The 16,191-nt window shown below is 39.1% G+C and overlaps 1 protein-coding gene across 1 annotated transcript in view; it reads left to right on the top strand.

Annotated features, from left to right (window-relative positions):
* Positions 1-16,191, top strand: part of LOC149064636 (FRAS1-related extracellular matrix protein 2-like) — a 40,470-nt gene that overhangs the window by 13,466 nt on the left and 10,813 nt on the right. Inside the window, exons 3-16 of the mRNA XM_089255144.1 lie at positions 198-344; positions 1,689-1,919; positions 2,347-2,472; positions 2,617-2,865; positions 4,116-4,265; positions 5,157-5,366; positions 6,239-6,439; positions 6,783-6,947; positions 8,968-9,150; positions 9,288-9,421; positions 9,539-9,694; positions 9,884-10,103; positions 14,981-15,145; positions 15,309-15,600. Of these exons, the coding sequence (XP_089111270.1) occupies positions 198-344; positions 1,689-1,919; positions 2,347-2,472; positions 2,617-2,865; positions 4,116-4,265; positions 5,157-5,366; positions 6,239-6,439; positions 6,783-6,947; positions 8,968-9,150; positions 9,288-9,421; positions 9,539-9,694; positions 9,884-10,103; positions 14,981-15,145; positions 15,309-15,600 (2,629 nt within the window). The remainder of the gene's footprint in view (positions 1-197; positions 345-1,688; positions 1,920-2,346; positions 2,473-2,616; positions 2,866-4,115; positions 4,266-5,156; positions 5,367-6,238; positions 6,440-6,782; positions 6,948-8,967; positions 9,151-9,287; positions 9,422-9,538; positions 9,695-9,883; positions 10,104-14,980; positions 15,146-15,308; positions 15,601-16,191) is intronic.

Genomic DNA, 16,191 nt, shown 5'->3' with positions numbered 1-16,191 from the left:
ATTGACATAATCAATGTTTAAATTGACATAATCAATGTACTAATGACTGCCTTCTTTTTTAGATTTCAGCTCCCCCTTTCGTCAAAAACAGATAAAACCGTGACTCAAGTGGGGAGGGGACTCGTTGACACGGTCCCAATTGCGGTTCAATGCAGATTGATTGAACCTGTGACTTTTTCTTTATTAATGCATATTAGGTAAAAACGGAGATTTCGAAGAGAGCTTCAAGTTGAACTGGTCGTGGTTAAGCCTGGAAAAAGAAGAGCTGAACGTGAACGAATCGAACGGTCACTTGGAAATCGCCATCAAGAGACGAGGTTTCCTCGGGGAAAGCGCTTTCGTAGGTAAAAATAGAAGGAATTCAAAACTATATCTTTCTCCAAAAAATTAATGTAACTTTTTTGTTCATTCGCATTCCCCTTTTTTATTCCCTCATGACTTTGATTTAGGATAAGAAAAAAAAAATCAGTAATTTAAACAAAAACAACCAATAACGAATGAGGAAAACAAAAAATAGTTGTATAAGATAATTTTTACATTCAATTAGAAACATCTAAATTAAATTTTGATGTGTTTTTCCTTTCTGTCTTAGTCACGCTTTTGGTCATTCACTGACCTAGTCTCTCAATCTATAGGACCCTCTTTTGGTCACTCGCATACTTACAAATTCTCTATATCACGCTTGTGGTTATTGACTAACCTAACATCTAGATCAGTGATTCCCAACGTGGGCGTTAACACCCCCTTGGGGGCGATGCAATGTTCCAGGGGGGCGGTGGAAGCTACGGGTATAACATAGGATCCTATGGGTTATATTGCATTGGGGGCGATGGGAGAAAAAAATTTCTGAAGAAGGGGGCGATGGGACAAAAAATGTTGGGAAACTATGATCTAGATTTCTAGGCAGAGGCAGATTTATGGTTTTACCTCCTGTCGGATATAAAACTTTTGCCGCCCTTTTCCCATTCTACTTGTTTTCTTCACCAATTATTCTTCAAATTTGCTGCCCGCTGAACTTACTACCCTGAGCTCATGTCCCTGGACTAAGACCTAAGACGCCTATGTAAATAAGCCTTTGTGCATCATGTGAAATGGAAATTTTTCTCTGGCCATGCTGGGAATGACATTTCTTATAGTGGTGTAGCAATTTCAATTGAGTATGATTATTGACATATTATAGGAATGGATGTTTACCCAAACCCCAAAATATATTACTGTATTCGGCTATATTTATTTACTTCAAAAACCTTTATAGTAGTTTCGTAGTTGACTAGTTTTAACTTCAATTCATGAATGTGTGTGAACCGATCTCCCATTTAAAAAAGTCTTTCCACAGTGAGCGATCAGGCCACCAACGTTTGAAAAATTCACGCGTGATGCAACAAGTGAAAAATAACTTAATGAGTTGTCTGCTTCCGAATGCGCAAGGCAGATGGCATCACTAGAGGAGCAACGATTAACAAGCATTTCCCAGAAACAAACTCCACGTTAGCTTCAAAACACATTTCACAACACGTAGAAATCAGGACGAGGTGCACGTATGGTTTAGTAGCAGTAGTTGATTAGTTTTGAATTAGCTCAGAAATTTGAAGAATAGCACCAGTACCTAAGTTATTCGAGAAAAATGTAGATTACTGGGAGTATATGGGTGATTCTTGATATATATGATAATGTTTTAATGTTTTTAGGTGTCGTTGTTCGGAATGTGACGGCGACGGAAACGGTCGATTTCGAGAAGTGGGACAAATGGCAGGTGCAGTTCGATCCGGGACGAGTGACGTCGCATTTGAAAATCAAAATCTTCGATGACGACTTCTTCGAAAAAGCCGAAGACTTCGAGATTTCTCTGGTGAAGCCGATGTTCGCTGTCCTGGAGCAACCGAGGAAAGCCACGGTCAGGATAATAGATCCCGAAGACGGTATCGTCGATTTCTATAAATCGATCTCTTCAATGCTTGATCCGTTTTGTGATACATTTTAATATGCTGTATATCACTCAGAACTGAAAACAAAATTCAGCATTATAATAATCATATACGTATACAGCGTGTCCTGCAAGTGCTAATGCGGCTTTTATCTCATCAACCGTCCATCGTTTAGGTATGGTTCCAATTTAAAAAATGTTCAAAAGGCGTTCTCAAAAATTACCCTGTACCAGTTTTGACCGTATCATCAGTGTATTACAAAATAGAAAATATAAATTTTTACACGCTCCCCCAGTCTTCCAACTTCTAATTAGAAAGCTGTTGCTTTGTATCTCGTGAGGCCACAAGAAAAAAATTCCATGTTTACAAGTGCAATATTTGCTAAGATATTTGAATGTAATGTTTCGCAATTCTTTTCCAGAACCAACGGTCTCTTTTGAGAACGCAAAGTACGCCACTGTAGAATTTGTTGAAGAGATTTCAATACCCGTCATAAGAAGCGGAGATATGTCTAAAGAAATGATGGTCGTTTGCTCGACTTCCGACGGTGAGTTTCTCGATTCGGACCCTCGGAGAAGTCGGAATTTTTTCGGAGTCTCGGTTATATTTGACTTCAAGTATATGAATAAAAAAATTTCGTATATATTTCTACAGACGGTAATAATTTGAAATTGAATTTTCGTTTGTTTAGGAATCGCCAAAGGGTCGACGTCGAAATCGTTCAGATCGAATTCGGACTACATCGCCAGACCAGACAACCATCGAAGCATCATAAGATTTACGAGTGGCGAAACCACCAAAGCTTGCAAAGTACGGATCATTGATGATTCTCTGCACGAGAGCGACGAGAAGTTCCACGTCCATCTCACCAACGTTTTGGGAGGTCGAATCGGATCTGTATCCACGGCGGATATCACTATTTCATCCGATTTTCGAGATGGTGAGTATATATGCGTTACTAGATTCGCGCAAATATAAGTGATTTATGGCGCAGGGTGATTCGAAAGGTCTTAGAAAGTCATTAATTTCAGCCCAGAGAGCAACAGGCCTACATGTACAAATATTTAATCACTACACTTCACTCCTCACAATTTGAAATATAGATGGTCGACTGAAAAATCAAACAACATTATATACGCCTTCAGACTGTTAAGCACTTATGCTTCCGGTAAAACTCACTCGGTAGTAAATTGCCCATAGAGTGATAGACCAGAGTTTAAGAATTTAAATTGTGTTCACACATTTATTATTGTGAGCATGTCAAAGTTTTGGTATATATACTCTCCGGTTCTGATAATATTGGGAAGGGCGAGCGATAGAAGCTACGGGTTAATAACACAGGATGCTATGGGTTAGCTTGCGTTGGGAGGCGATGGGAGAAAAAATTCCGAAGAAGGGTCAATGGAACGAAAAAGTTGGAAACTCTGATATACATGACTCGAATGTTCGTGACTCGAAATAGTTTGAGAGCTCGTGTGGTGTAAAGCCTAATATTTTCCAAACTTCTTCTCTTCTACCGCACCCTTCCTGATTAACCCCATATTGTATCCGTAGTGATTTAGTTATTATCGCCCCTTTAAGGCGGAAGAGTGATGGAACGTAAAATGGGCAAAACTGGTGTAAAGAATGGAATGAAAATTTTTCTCAGATACGGTGTTTTTCGCTCGAACAAGCGTTATTTGGCACTTGTGGTTTTCCAACTTCGAAGACTAAGTGCGAGCCAGTATCCCCCCTTTGGAAAAAAAATCGATATAGTCACTTATAATAAGCTTTACAACATTTAAATTTCACTCATTAGAATACGTATTCACCCATTTATTAACAGGTGTGTCTTCAGAAGACAGGTGGCAGCAGCTGAACACATACATGCACGAGATTTACATTAAATGCGTAGTTAAGTTCAACAATAATTAAGTGTCCGACACTGTCATATTTCCGGAGTTTCGGTGGCAGTAAACTGTCACTTTGGTAATAGACCAGGGCTGTGTGGGGTTTGAAAGAAAGAAAAAAAAGCACTTTCATGTGCTTCGGTCGTGTACATAAGTTCTTTGACTAAAAAATGTTTTTTTATGCCTAATTAATAGAAGTTTGTTTAAGACAATTTTTGATTACCCTGTGTAATGAATTTCATTTGATCGGCACAAGTGCTCTCATACATATTGCATGTAACTACCCTTTTCCATTTCTCAGTTCCGATGGTCTATTTTGAGAATCCACTCGTAGAGGTTGATGAAGGTGACGAATATGTAGAGGTGACCGTATTGAGGACCGGATCGGATCTCAGCAAGAAATCTTCGGTAGTGGTTTCATCTAAGTCATCGAATTCTTCAGCCGCAGAGAGTACGTATACGCGTTTCTGCATTTCTCAAGTTGTACCATTGGCGAAAGTATTCGGACCAATCACACGCAAACTCTGGTTATTTATGATTAGGGTTAATTGGGATAAATGGAAACAGTTCTTTCACTTCTAGAAATCTGAGTAATGTTTTAGACCAATTTTTTTTCTTTTTAAATGCCCAAATTTGTATATATAAGTCAGTCATATGCAGTCAAATCCCATTATAATGAACACCAAGAGTCCGGAGAAATCAATTCGTTATAATGAAATTTCGCTATGAAGGAATTCCATTGTTCCGATGCAATCTTATACCTGGGGGTTTAGAAAAAATGTTCGTTACAACGGAATTTTCGCTATAATGGTGTTCGTTAAAACGGGATTCGACTGTATACCTCTTTCTTGGGATTTTAAATGTGACACAGTGTAACTGATATAAAGAAAAAAATATCTTCTTCTATGCGTACTTACACTTACTCCTGACCCGTCGGAGTAAATGTACACAGGGAAGTCGTATGTACTTATTTATTACAGAACCCAAATTTGGGGAAAAATGTAAACAGACTGTGTATTATTGCTTCACAAACAGAACAAGGTAAACATGTGATGAGGCTTCACTGGTGTCATATCCTTTGAGCCCGACTTCGGATCGAATCTTGTCGCCTGATTTACCCCATATTATAATGTCATTGCGTTTGCAATGCGCGTGTACAATTGCCCCCTACCCCGTTTACGTTTACCACAACTAACTCTACCTTAGAAGTTTGATTAGCAAAAGAAATGCATCGTATATTCGTATAGTTTTCTTAAATTATTAATTCGATGCATTCAAACTGTGATAAATCAGCAATCACCCCTGAAAAGCACTGATTAGTTTTTTTTTTTTTCCGTTACAGGTGGTACGGACTACATAGCAGTTGAAAAAGTGATCAACTATACGGCAGGAGACACTTCCCAGAAAGTCCGGATAAAGATACTTGACGACCTGAACGCTCCGGTTCAAGAAGGTCCCGAAACATTCGAGCTGTATATTCGGTCTGCTCATAACGCAGTTGTTGGACAACCAAACTCGACTCTTGTTCGTATTGACGACTCAACATCAGACGGTATTGACATCATCATCATCATCATCATTCTTTCCGTCAGGGCCTTTTAGTGCTCAGATTTGTTTTATTGATGCCTCCCGCATCAATAAAACAAATTATTTTTGTTATTGATGCCTCCCGCATGAGACTTAGAATCAAAACGTGTCACTACAGAAAAAACATATTTCATGCAAATAAGTTTTAGAAATCGTAACTTACTTTTACATAGCAAAAAGTAAAACCTGTCTGGAGAGCCACCCTCTATAACCTTTTCATACCCAGTACTCAAAAAACTGGAGATGTTTTTTTTTTGCTGAAGACATCCTTCTTTACCCTAAGGGAGTTCATCCCTGACGTCAACAACAAAACACTCATAAGGGACCATTCAAGTATTACGTAAGCAGATTTATCAGCCATTTTTGACCCCCTCCCCTCCTGGCAGTAAAAGTCAGCAAAACACTGAGCCCCCCCCCCCCCCCCCCCCCCGTCAGCAAAATTTCGTCAGCAGCTTAGAATATTTCATATCTTCAAAAAGGGGTGGTTGCTGACGTAAGAAACCTTCAAACTCCCTCCCCACTTTGACATCAAAAGTCAGCAAATCCGAAACCTCCCTCGATGCTAACGTAAACGTATGTAATCTACGTATGAACTGAACTCCCTGGGGTAAAAAAAAAAAAAGAATATCTACAGCGATCAAAAGCAACCTCCACCTTTGTGCGTACAGGGTCTGAAAGGTATAAAGGAAAAGGAGCTAGGAGCCAATTTTTTTCTGAAATCTCCTCCTCTCCGTTTTTTTAAAAAAAACGTTATATGTGCTCTTCTGAGACGTTTTAATTGCGACAAAGTAAAAGATTCGTATTGTTTTCGAAATAATGTTTTGTTTTGTTTTTCAGCTCCAAAATACCGATTCAACGTTTCGTCGGTCATCGTTTCGGAAGACGAAGACTCTAATTTCGGGTTAGCCGTCATCAAAACGGGTGATCTGACAAAAAGGACGTCCGTTCGGTGCTATACGAGGCAAGATACCGCCGAGGCTGGCATAGATTTCGTTGAACGTCCGAATTCAGCAGATTCCGACGTCGTATTCGAATCCGGTAAGTTTCCGTCGCAATCCCATTCCACTCGTAATACACGTCTGCGATCATCACAAATGATTTATAAATCATTCTATACATAGTAGAATGCATTTTAGTACTCAAACTCGAACGTGTTCCATTTAGGACGACAGAGGCGTCATATTCAGACCCGTGGCTACTCGAATTGGCCTTTATATAAGAGATTTTGATTTCTGAATTAATTCTGGGGGTGCTCAATCCGGTGCTGCGTGCTCGAGCACCCACTGCATCCCCGACTCCAACGCCAATGTCGGAAGAAAACATGCGATAAATTACTATTTCAGTCGATTCAAATACATTAATGTTTTTTTTTTCCCCGCAGGTGAGTTCGAATCCGTGTGTTCCGTTAGCCTGAAAGACGATGAGATATTCGAAGGGGACGAGACATTCCGAGTCGTTCTTGCTTCATCATCACCCACAAACAGGAGATCCGAAGAAATGGCGGTGTTTGAAAATGCTACTGTCACGATTAGCGATAAAGAAGATGGTAATATATGCGTTTCAATTACCACAACGTATCATGAAACATGGCTACTGAGTGTCATTATGCTGGAGAAGAAACATGAACGAAATCTTCTCTATCGATTGTGTCTATTAATTGATTATTAATTTATTAATTTTCAGGTAATTCTTTTGTTATGTAATCATATTGTTCTGAAATAGAGAAGATAGTACGCAGGTTGTCCACCCCTCAACTGTTATCGTTAATTAACAGCTAATGTCTAAGTCAGTAGTCAAAATTGGTCACAGAGGAAGTTTCCAATTTAACCGTTTAGACCAGTGTTTCTTAACCTTTTTCAGCTCATGGCCCCCCCATGGATCACAGTTTTTTCTCGTGGCCCCCCTGTCCTATCTAGGGCCCTCCTCTACCCTCATCCAAGAGTGAGATACTTTCTATTTTTTTTTATTATGAATGAAATTTTAATATAAATCAGGTCAGTCTCTAGAATCCTGGCTAGACACGGATTCAAATGATGGATTACATTTCTCCCTGGAGTCAAATTATATGGTAAAAAAGGGTCTGTGTAAAATATGAGAACGAACATGATTTAACACATCAACCGTTGCTCTGGCGGCCCTCCATACTTAGCTGGTACTATGATTTAAGTAACAGCTTTATAGCTCTTAAGTACCAGATTACATATGAAAATCATTAGTACCAGATTACATATGAAAATCATTAGTACCAGATTACATATGAAAATCATTAGTACCAGATTACATATGAAAATCATTAGTACCAGATTACATATGAAAATCCAGATCCCACATTGTGCAGTCCCCCTCCCTCCATTATAGACATGAAGACCTGGGTCATGCCCACATAGACCCAAGGGTGAAGATGCCCCTGGTTCTATGGACGGATCTGATGAATTCTGAAAGTAGTAATATTTTTCAACCATGTTTCACTTTTGAAGCTTTTTTCTCTTCACAGCTCTCTATGATTCCCTTCACCACCTGTCGTGGATCACCTTTCTTCTGATTTTCTCCCGTGGCCCTCCTAGAATATCCCAGGACCACAAGGGGGGCCATATAGCCCCAGGTTGAGAACCACTGGTTTAGACTGCTCCTTGCGCTTTCAGATGATGTCCTGTAGTGACCTGATGACAGATGGCAGCACCAGCAAGAACACAAAACAAGCACAACTCTGACAGAAATGCGTTAGGGCCATGTATATACACATGCATACGTTGTTACAAGTAACCCATTCGTTAGAAATTCCGCAGGAGAATGCGCACGATGCAGAGCCGTCCTTACCGGGTGTGCTCCAGGTGTGCTCGCACCGGGCGCAGCGTTTGGGTTAGAATGGTTTGTCACTTCTATAATGCTGTCATTAATGAGAGCCTTTTGAATGGAAATCAGAATCATCATCAGCATCACTTTGAGGGTAAGGCAAAGGGTGATCCCCATAGAAATCAGTGTTAAAATTGCCGATTTTACTGTAAAAATGCGGAAATTTAGTGGGGGGGGGGGTTTCCTGTTACATCAATAATTTTAAAAATTGTATTGAATTCTCGATTTTTGAAATAGCTTAGAGATATACGAAGCCCAGGAGATTAAATATGAAGTAATTAGCTGGACCTACTTTGTAATTGGATATCCATGCAATAACATTGGTTTCAACTTTTTATTTATATCTCCTCAAGCATGAAAATTAATCTCTCCATATTGTTTTTTAATATTTAGTTTCATAAATTCACATATAGTTTAGGTTGTTTTAAAATGAATTATGGTCCCGTAAAGTACTGGGAGGAGAAGTCTTTTTTTGTAAAGGTCTCAGTGTGTTATTCGGCTTACACATTTACACGACGTTTTGACTCGGCCTCTTGAACGTCGTATAAACGAGGTTCCACTGTATATTTGCGCACACACAGCCAAATTTACACTCAATACAATACGTGTGTGAATTTCATAAATTTTCATTATCTAACTGTTCCGTGAGTTTTTAGTGTGTTCTTTTAATACTGTTGTTTTAAAAAAAAAATCATTTTCCTTGTCTTGCGTAGAATCGACGATCAGTTTCGAGAACTCGCGATACGTCGTCAGGGAACCCGAAGATTCGCAGGAATCGGTCTACGTCCATATCGTTGTCTTGAGATTTGGAGACAAGTCAAAGTCATCGACGGTCAGGTTCCACACAAAAGACGGATCTGCCAAGTCCGGTCACGATTACGTGCCGCTCTCTGAAGGTTTGTTCGGACGTCAAGTAAAAATCTCATTCTTAGGGGGGGTTATCTCAAAATTAATAAAATATATTACTGTTTACCGTGATTTAATTTTCGAATAATCAAAGAATGATCCGCGAGAAGATTTATTATTTCCCTAGAACTGGAATTCAAGCCGAACGTGACGAGACAAGTTGTGGAAGTCCGAATTCTGCACGACCAAGAAAACGAGGAACCCAGAGAGTCGTTCACTTTGCACCTACGCCCAGACAAGCTCTCCGCGTCTCTGATCAAGGTAAATTCAGCCCGAGGCATTCATATTGAAATTCTCTCAATATATTTAAATGCCCAGGGCTTCAATAATAAACACACCGTTGATTCAGGATGTCTCTCTCTCTCGGCTTCATTACAGAATACGAAAGCCGTGATATACATCGAGGAATCTGATTCGGAAGCTGATGTCACATTTCCGACCAGGCCGGTAGTGGTTTCTCTCAGGGATTACGACGATATCGCAGCGACCGACCGTTATCGACCGATTGCGGGATACCCCCTGGTTTGCGCCACCGTGAGTACCCGTTCCTTCACTGTATATCTAACAATTGTGTCAACTTGTGTTAGCTGATAAATTTCAGGGTTGCTTTTCGTGTAAATATATGGTCTTGATATAAATGTGAAAATACAAATTATCTTTGATTTTTCAATGGTTCGGTTTAATATGGTTGTGTTAGGAAAACTCTTTGGTTGTTTCTCGCAGGCGTGTAATCCGAGACACCCTTTGTTCGTGAAAACGGGAAGTTTCTGCCTGAAGCAAGGCATAAACGACTCTCTGACCGAATATCGTTGGCGAGTCGCTGCTCCATCTGGTGATTACGAAGACGGAGTTGGTCACACCAATGAGTTCAGAGACGTCACCGCTGCCACATTTTTCACCGGAGTACACGACATCGTTTTGGACAGTGTATATTTCGGACCAGGTAACATCTTCCTATTTGCAAAGAAACAATGTACTGTGTATTACTAGATGCCCATATATACGTGCATCGTATTTTCCAACCTGAGCATAATTCCCGGATTATACGTTAACCCTCTTTAAGATAACGGTCGAAATACGACGTCCAAATGCCAGTGGAATAAATTCAAACAAGTTCTCAATGTTTTCTTCCCTCATTCTTCACCATCGCAAAACTTTATTGCAACCCAATCAATTGAAGTTCTTTTTATTCCTTCCCCCCCTTTCTTTCTATACTCCTGTTGATGATTCTTCTCTTCACATATAATGTATCTTTGTACTACAGTCGAATCCCATTTTAACGAATACCGTTATAGCGAAAATCTCGTTTTAACGAACACTTTTCTAATCACTCAAATAAGTTTACATAGGAACGATGCAAACAACCTGAAATTCCTTTATAACGAAATTTCGTTATAACGCAGTGATTTCTCCGGTCTTTTGGAGTTCGCTATAACGGGATTCGACTGTATATGCATGTAAGAGCGAAAGAGAACACCTAGGGTGAGGGTGAAAACCGAAATTTACTGTATACCTACCTTTTTGTCTACCCCTTTCCGGCGCGGTGTCCCCATAGCGAAACCACCTTTTCAAAATTCCATCAAAAAATAACTAATTTTCGCACAGTAATAATTTAAATCTTATTAAATAGCTTAAAATTTAGATTTTCTGTCAGAGATGGCAGCATCATACTGGTTTTGTTTTGCAAGTGGTAAAAAAATCCGCCATTTTCTCTAGTTTTATAGTAAGTGTTTTAAAATTTATTTCCTAATAAAAAAAAATTTTTTTTCAAAAATTGATAATGGTTTTTTATAGATTTTGCCCTATTTGTTGAAATCAAGCCATTCAATAAACTTAAGAATAGTTTAAAATCAAATTATGAAAGTTTTAAAAAGGTGGTTTCATACTGAGGACACCGCACACCTAGAGCAATGAGATACACCAAGTGACGTCAGTGTGAAACCACCTCTCTTGAGACGAAGCGACCTTGTTTTTCTTCATTTTCTCCCCTCTGTCTTGTTTACTAGAAAATGGGTGACAGCAGCAGCAATGGTGTTGAAACATCTCAGATGTGTATTTGTGGTGGAAATTTCAGGGGTTAGAATGGAAGACACAACATGTGTTATTTTTTTGTCCTACACCTAACCATTCTTTCATTCTAGTGGTTTTAGAGCAGCTTTTTCTTTTGACGACTACTTTCTATGCTCTCTCTACTGCTTTGATTTTATTTTCTGGAATTTATTTCGCCTTGAGTCCCCCCCCCCCCCTCTCCTCCTCCTCAACCGATTATTGGGCATTTATTACTTTTATTGGTGGTGAAATGCCTATAAAATTCCTAAGTACAGTTGAAGCAATATTATACTAATTTCAGAGCTTCTCTCTGATCTGGAGTCTAATGCATCTGATGATACACCAGATAAAGAAAATAAAACAAAGCTTACTGCATGGATTATTACGAAAATGATGCTGATGTATACACTGCCCAATGCCTGGATCCTCCCGACAATTTCATATGGTTCAGGAGAAAAAACCAAAATCCAGATTTCAAAGGAAGAAGTGGGACCATCTTAGTAAATTCTACGAATGCCGGATACATCGCCAATCTTGATGTTCTTATTGTTTTTTTCAGTGCCACTGATGGAAAATTTGTCATTTCGAAAAAATTTATATGCCACTCAAGAAGGAAAATTTACAATGCTATCTCATTGAAAAAGATTTACCACCTATCAATATGCTTATGTTGATCATTTTGGCCTACAAAATCGGTAGAAAGGGAATTTTTCAAACAAAATGTTGCTTTTCCTGCATTACGCCCTAGGGAAGCTTTCAGTGTTCTAGGTGTGCGGTGTCCCCACTGTGCGACCACCTGTTGTTCGCTGGATTTTGATGAAAATAAAATAATAGTTGCAAAACATATTTATATGAGTCCTATGTATCAAGTATATGAAGTTAGTTCGGCCAAAAAAAATTTTTTTTATATAGTGCCCCTCAAAGGGCTACTTATCTATTACACTTGTTTCACCTCTATTATTACATCTCTTCTCTGTATTTATTTTCTTCTTCCCCCTTTTTCCAACGTGCGGTTAGTTTAGGACAAGGTTACCAGATTTATCGCCTATTCGTCAAATGGTACTATCCAAAATTTGTTGCCAAAAGCTTTTAAGTGATAATATAAAATAGTGATCTGTGGACTGGAAAGATACATTTCCATAAATTCTTAACCCCTTAGGGGCCGTTCAAGTATTGAGTCATCATCGATGAGGGGGGGGGCGGGGAGGCGGTTTCCGATTTGCTGACTTTGATGACAAGAGGAAAGGGGGGGGGTTCGGATAATGCTTACGTCATCAACCAACCTTTATGAAAATATGAGTTAGGATTCAGAGGGGCAGAGCTAATGACAAAATTTTGCTGACGAGGGGGGGGGGGGTCAAAAATGGCTAAAAATTTGCTTACGTAATACTTGAACGACCCCTTAACGATCAGGGACGAAATACCTCGCCTAAACACAAATGGAAGAAATCAGCTCACCCTGTGTTTTTAGCTCTTTTCTTATCATAAAAACATAGTGACCGGTATTATTGGAATATGAATTTAGATGCGGCGGAAAAACGAACAATGTTTGTTATTATACAAAAGTTTATTCATTGTGATGCTGCAAACCGGCTTTAAACGAGTAACCAACTTCACTTCAGGAATTATAACAGATAGTTTTGTTTTTGTTTGATAGGTGGCATGAGGTGACCTAGAGCAAAGCTTTTTTCCTTCTTGTGTACAGCAACGGAGCTTATTATTGTTTCACTGGGACCACTTGAATATACAAGAAATAAAAGAAAATCACATCTCAAAATAAATTACACCTCAATGTGCCAAATATGAATTCGGCACACCGAAAAGCAATTGCTGAGCTTATGTGACAAACATAAAAAAAATAGTAACGGCCCCTAATGTGTAAAATTTTCACCAGTGTGCAGCATAAAAATGAACAGTGAAACTATATGGTATAATTCCATTTATCGTTCGTTTTGATGCTGCGCACACCGGTTTTAAATCAGTAAAAACTTTTTCTTTTAGAATTAAAAGGCGTAGTTTTATTTGTGTTTGATAGGTGGCAGCAGGAGACCAAGCATAAAGCCTTTTCTCGCATGTATATTAATAGAGTTTAAGTATGAAATTTTAAGAGTCGGAAGATCATGAGAAACTTATTTTCTTTTCTCCGTTAGCAACAATTATCTGAGTCCATGGACATGTTCAATTTATTTTACCGGTTCGCTAGTTTTCTCGAAGGTTGAAGAACACTGCTTTAAAAAGCATCATTTTTAGGGCGGACTGACTATACAGGATGAATGTGACATGTTTTGCCAAACGAAAGGGGGAGTGATAGACGATCCCAAGGGGAACATGAAACACCCTTCCAACCCTGTCCTATTTCGAACCGTTTTCGAGTTATGGTGAATAATCAATTTCGGAAAAAAATGCGTCGTATGAAAAAAAATCCAAATTTTTGAAGTTTCTGAGATACGTACACGCAAATTAAGCACAAACTTGGAAAGAACGGGAAAAGTCGTATACAATAACACAAAATCGTGTAAGTCAGCACCAATTTCATTGAAATATCTGGATTTAATGGTGAGCTCTCAAAGCGCTGAAAGATTGGCGAAGTTCAAATTGCCGCTAAAATCTATAACCCTGATTCCACAAACACCCTTGTAGCTGCAGTCCGTCAAATTTGCTAAAAACTTGTCCATTCTACCAGCTTCCGAAAGAGCCTACAACAAACCGTATCGGTGTTCTGGTTCTGAATAAATTTAAATTTATTCATGAAAATGCAAAATTGCATTTTGTTGTTCGCAATACAAAATCCCTGAAATAAGCGTTTGTCGAAGTAGATATTCGACGAAAATATGGATTTGTTAAATACAGGTTTTGGTGACAATCTGATTTTGCGGAAAAAATCCTATAAGGCTAGGGTTACTTCTATCTACAGGATATCTGTATTCAATGGTGAGCTTTAAGCGCTGAGAGATTGGTGAAGTGAAAAATCAAATTGTCGCGAAAACCTACTAAAATTACTTCGACGAACGCAGATTTCAATGATGTATTGCAGATAATCGACCAAATTTCTCCTGAACTAAGTGACCAAATTGGTCTATTCTAAGCTCTTTCGAAAGCTGGTGGAATGGACAAGTTTTTGGCAAATTTGACCGACTGTAGCTAGAAAGGTGTTTGCGTAATTGGCATTGAAAAATTTTGGTAACAACTCGATATTGAACTTTGCCAATCTTTTAGCGCTTGTAGCTCGCCATTAAATCCAGATATTTCAATGGAGTTGGTGTCAGCTTATAGGATTTTTCCTGTTCTTTCCAAGTTTGTGCTTAATTTGCGGGTAAGTTTCTCAGAAACTTCAAAAATTTGGGTTGTTTTAGACTTGACGCAATCAATTAAGGTTCAATAATTGATGAATGAAATTTGCTTATGTAGACTATACATATGATGATACATTGCCGTAACGGAAAATACGATAGCGCATTTTCCTCAAAGCAACGAAATTTTCATTAGCCGTCACGGCTTATGCGCAGAAAATTACGGTAGTATGGACACACCGCAATTCGGAGGTCTTTCACCTTTTGACCAGGGTCGTCTTAAGAGTATCATGGGTCCCCGGGCCAATTGATTTTTCTGAGGCCCTACCAAATTCTCGAAAATTTCAACCAGATCTCATTTTTGTGAGGCCAACGGAACGTGCCCGGGTGGGACCTATGCCTTAAGACGGCACTGCTTTTGACTCCTGAAAATGAAATATGTATAACGATTAAATTTTTCGTTTGTTCTGTTCCCTAATAGGCAGTCGAGTCCAATGCTTAGCGAGGGCAGTCGATGCCGACGGTGATCCTGGAATGGAATCGGCAAGCAGCGCCGTAACGATTTCTAGATCCGAGGGTCTGTGCAATCCTCAAGTAGAAGACGCGATTGGGGCCGAACCTTTTACAGCCAAAATGAGATACACCGGTAAAAAGCTGTTTTTTCGTTTTTAATATTGTGCGGCCAAAAAAATAACAGCAACCGTACATCGTTAGAACGGCAACTTTTGTGCCGAAAATAAACCTTTTGAATAGTTTGATTCACCAATCAATTAATTATTATAATTATAACTGTATTTCTCTTGTTTCAGGACCGTCTCGTGATAGCGGTAGCGGCACCAACCTGATAAAGCTTTCGGTGACGATACCGCATTGGGACGGTATGTTGCCAGTCATATCTACCAGGAAGCTGAGCAACTTCCAGCTGACACTCAGCAGAGACGCCGTCCGCCTAGGGATGCACAAATGCTCTAATCTCCTTGATTATTACGAGACTCAGACGAGGTACGGATTCCTCTCGAATCATTCGAGGAATACGGACCTCGTCGCAGAAACCGAACCTCATCAGTTCAGCGAAGAGCTTCGAGGAGAATCGGCCGTTCGGTAAATCCAATAATACCAAATTATCTTTGCTCTGAATTCAGTTCTCTAAATAAATTGCATTTCTCTCCGAACAATCCATTTATGGAAACATAATTGGAGCTTCAGAACCTGCATTTGATACCGTTCGTTTAAATAGATTGATTCAAAGCCGATAGATGGATTTCCTTCCCGTTATTTCCATGTCGATGTGTGCGTGTGTTCTTGATTTCATATTTCATCCTGAACAATCATTTTTAATATCAATAATCCATGAGAGATACGCTTGGTTTGCACCCCTGACTCTTCGCTAAGGGGTATACGGAATCCATGAGATATATGTATATATATATAAATTTTTTTAAAATATTTATTCCTTCATTTTATCAGTACGGGAAGAAACCGAATACGGGCTCATCATTAATGAAAAAAATCAAAAGTTTGCTTTATGTATTTATGGATTGATACCATACGCCCCGAGAGAGAGAAAGAGAATGAGAATAGTTTTCGGTTCTGAGTCATATCGATCGACACCATCAATTTTTGGTTTCATCCACCGCACCGTACGGTTTCTTATCGATGTGGAACATCCCATATTTGATTTATATTATTGTT

Source organism: Pholcus phalangioides, unplaced genomic scaffold (assembly GCF_987345545.1).
Source record: "Pholcus phalangioides strain wild (caught in Gottingen) unplaced genomic scaffold, Ppha-v1.0 ptg000042l_1, whole genome shotgun sequence".
Lineage (NCBI taxonomy): Eukaryota > Metazoa > Arthropoda > Arachnida > Araneae > Pholcidae > Pholcus > Pholcus phalangioides.
Note: the sequence above shows the minus strand (reverse complement) of the source record. Positions and strands in the feature narration are given on the sequence as shown.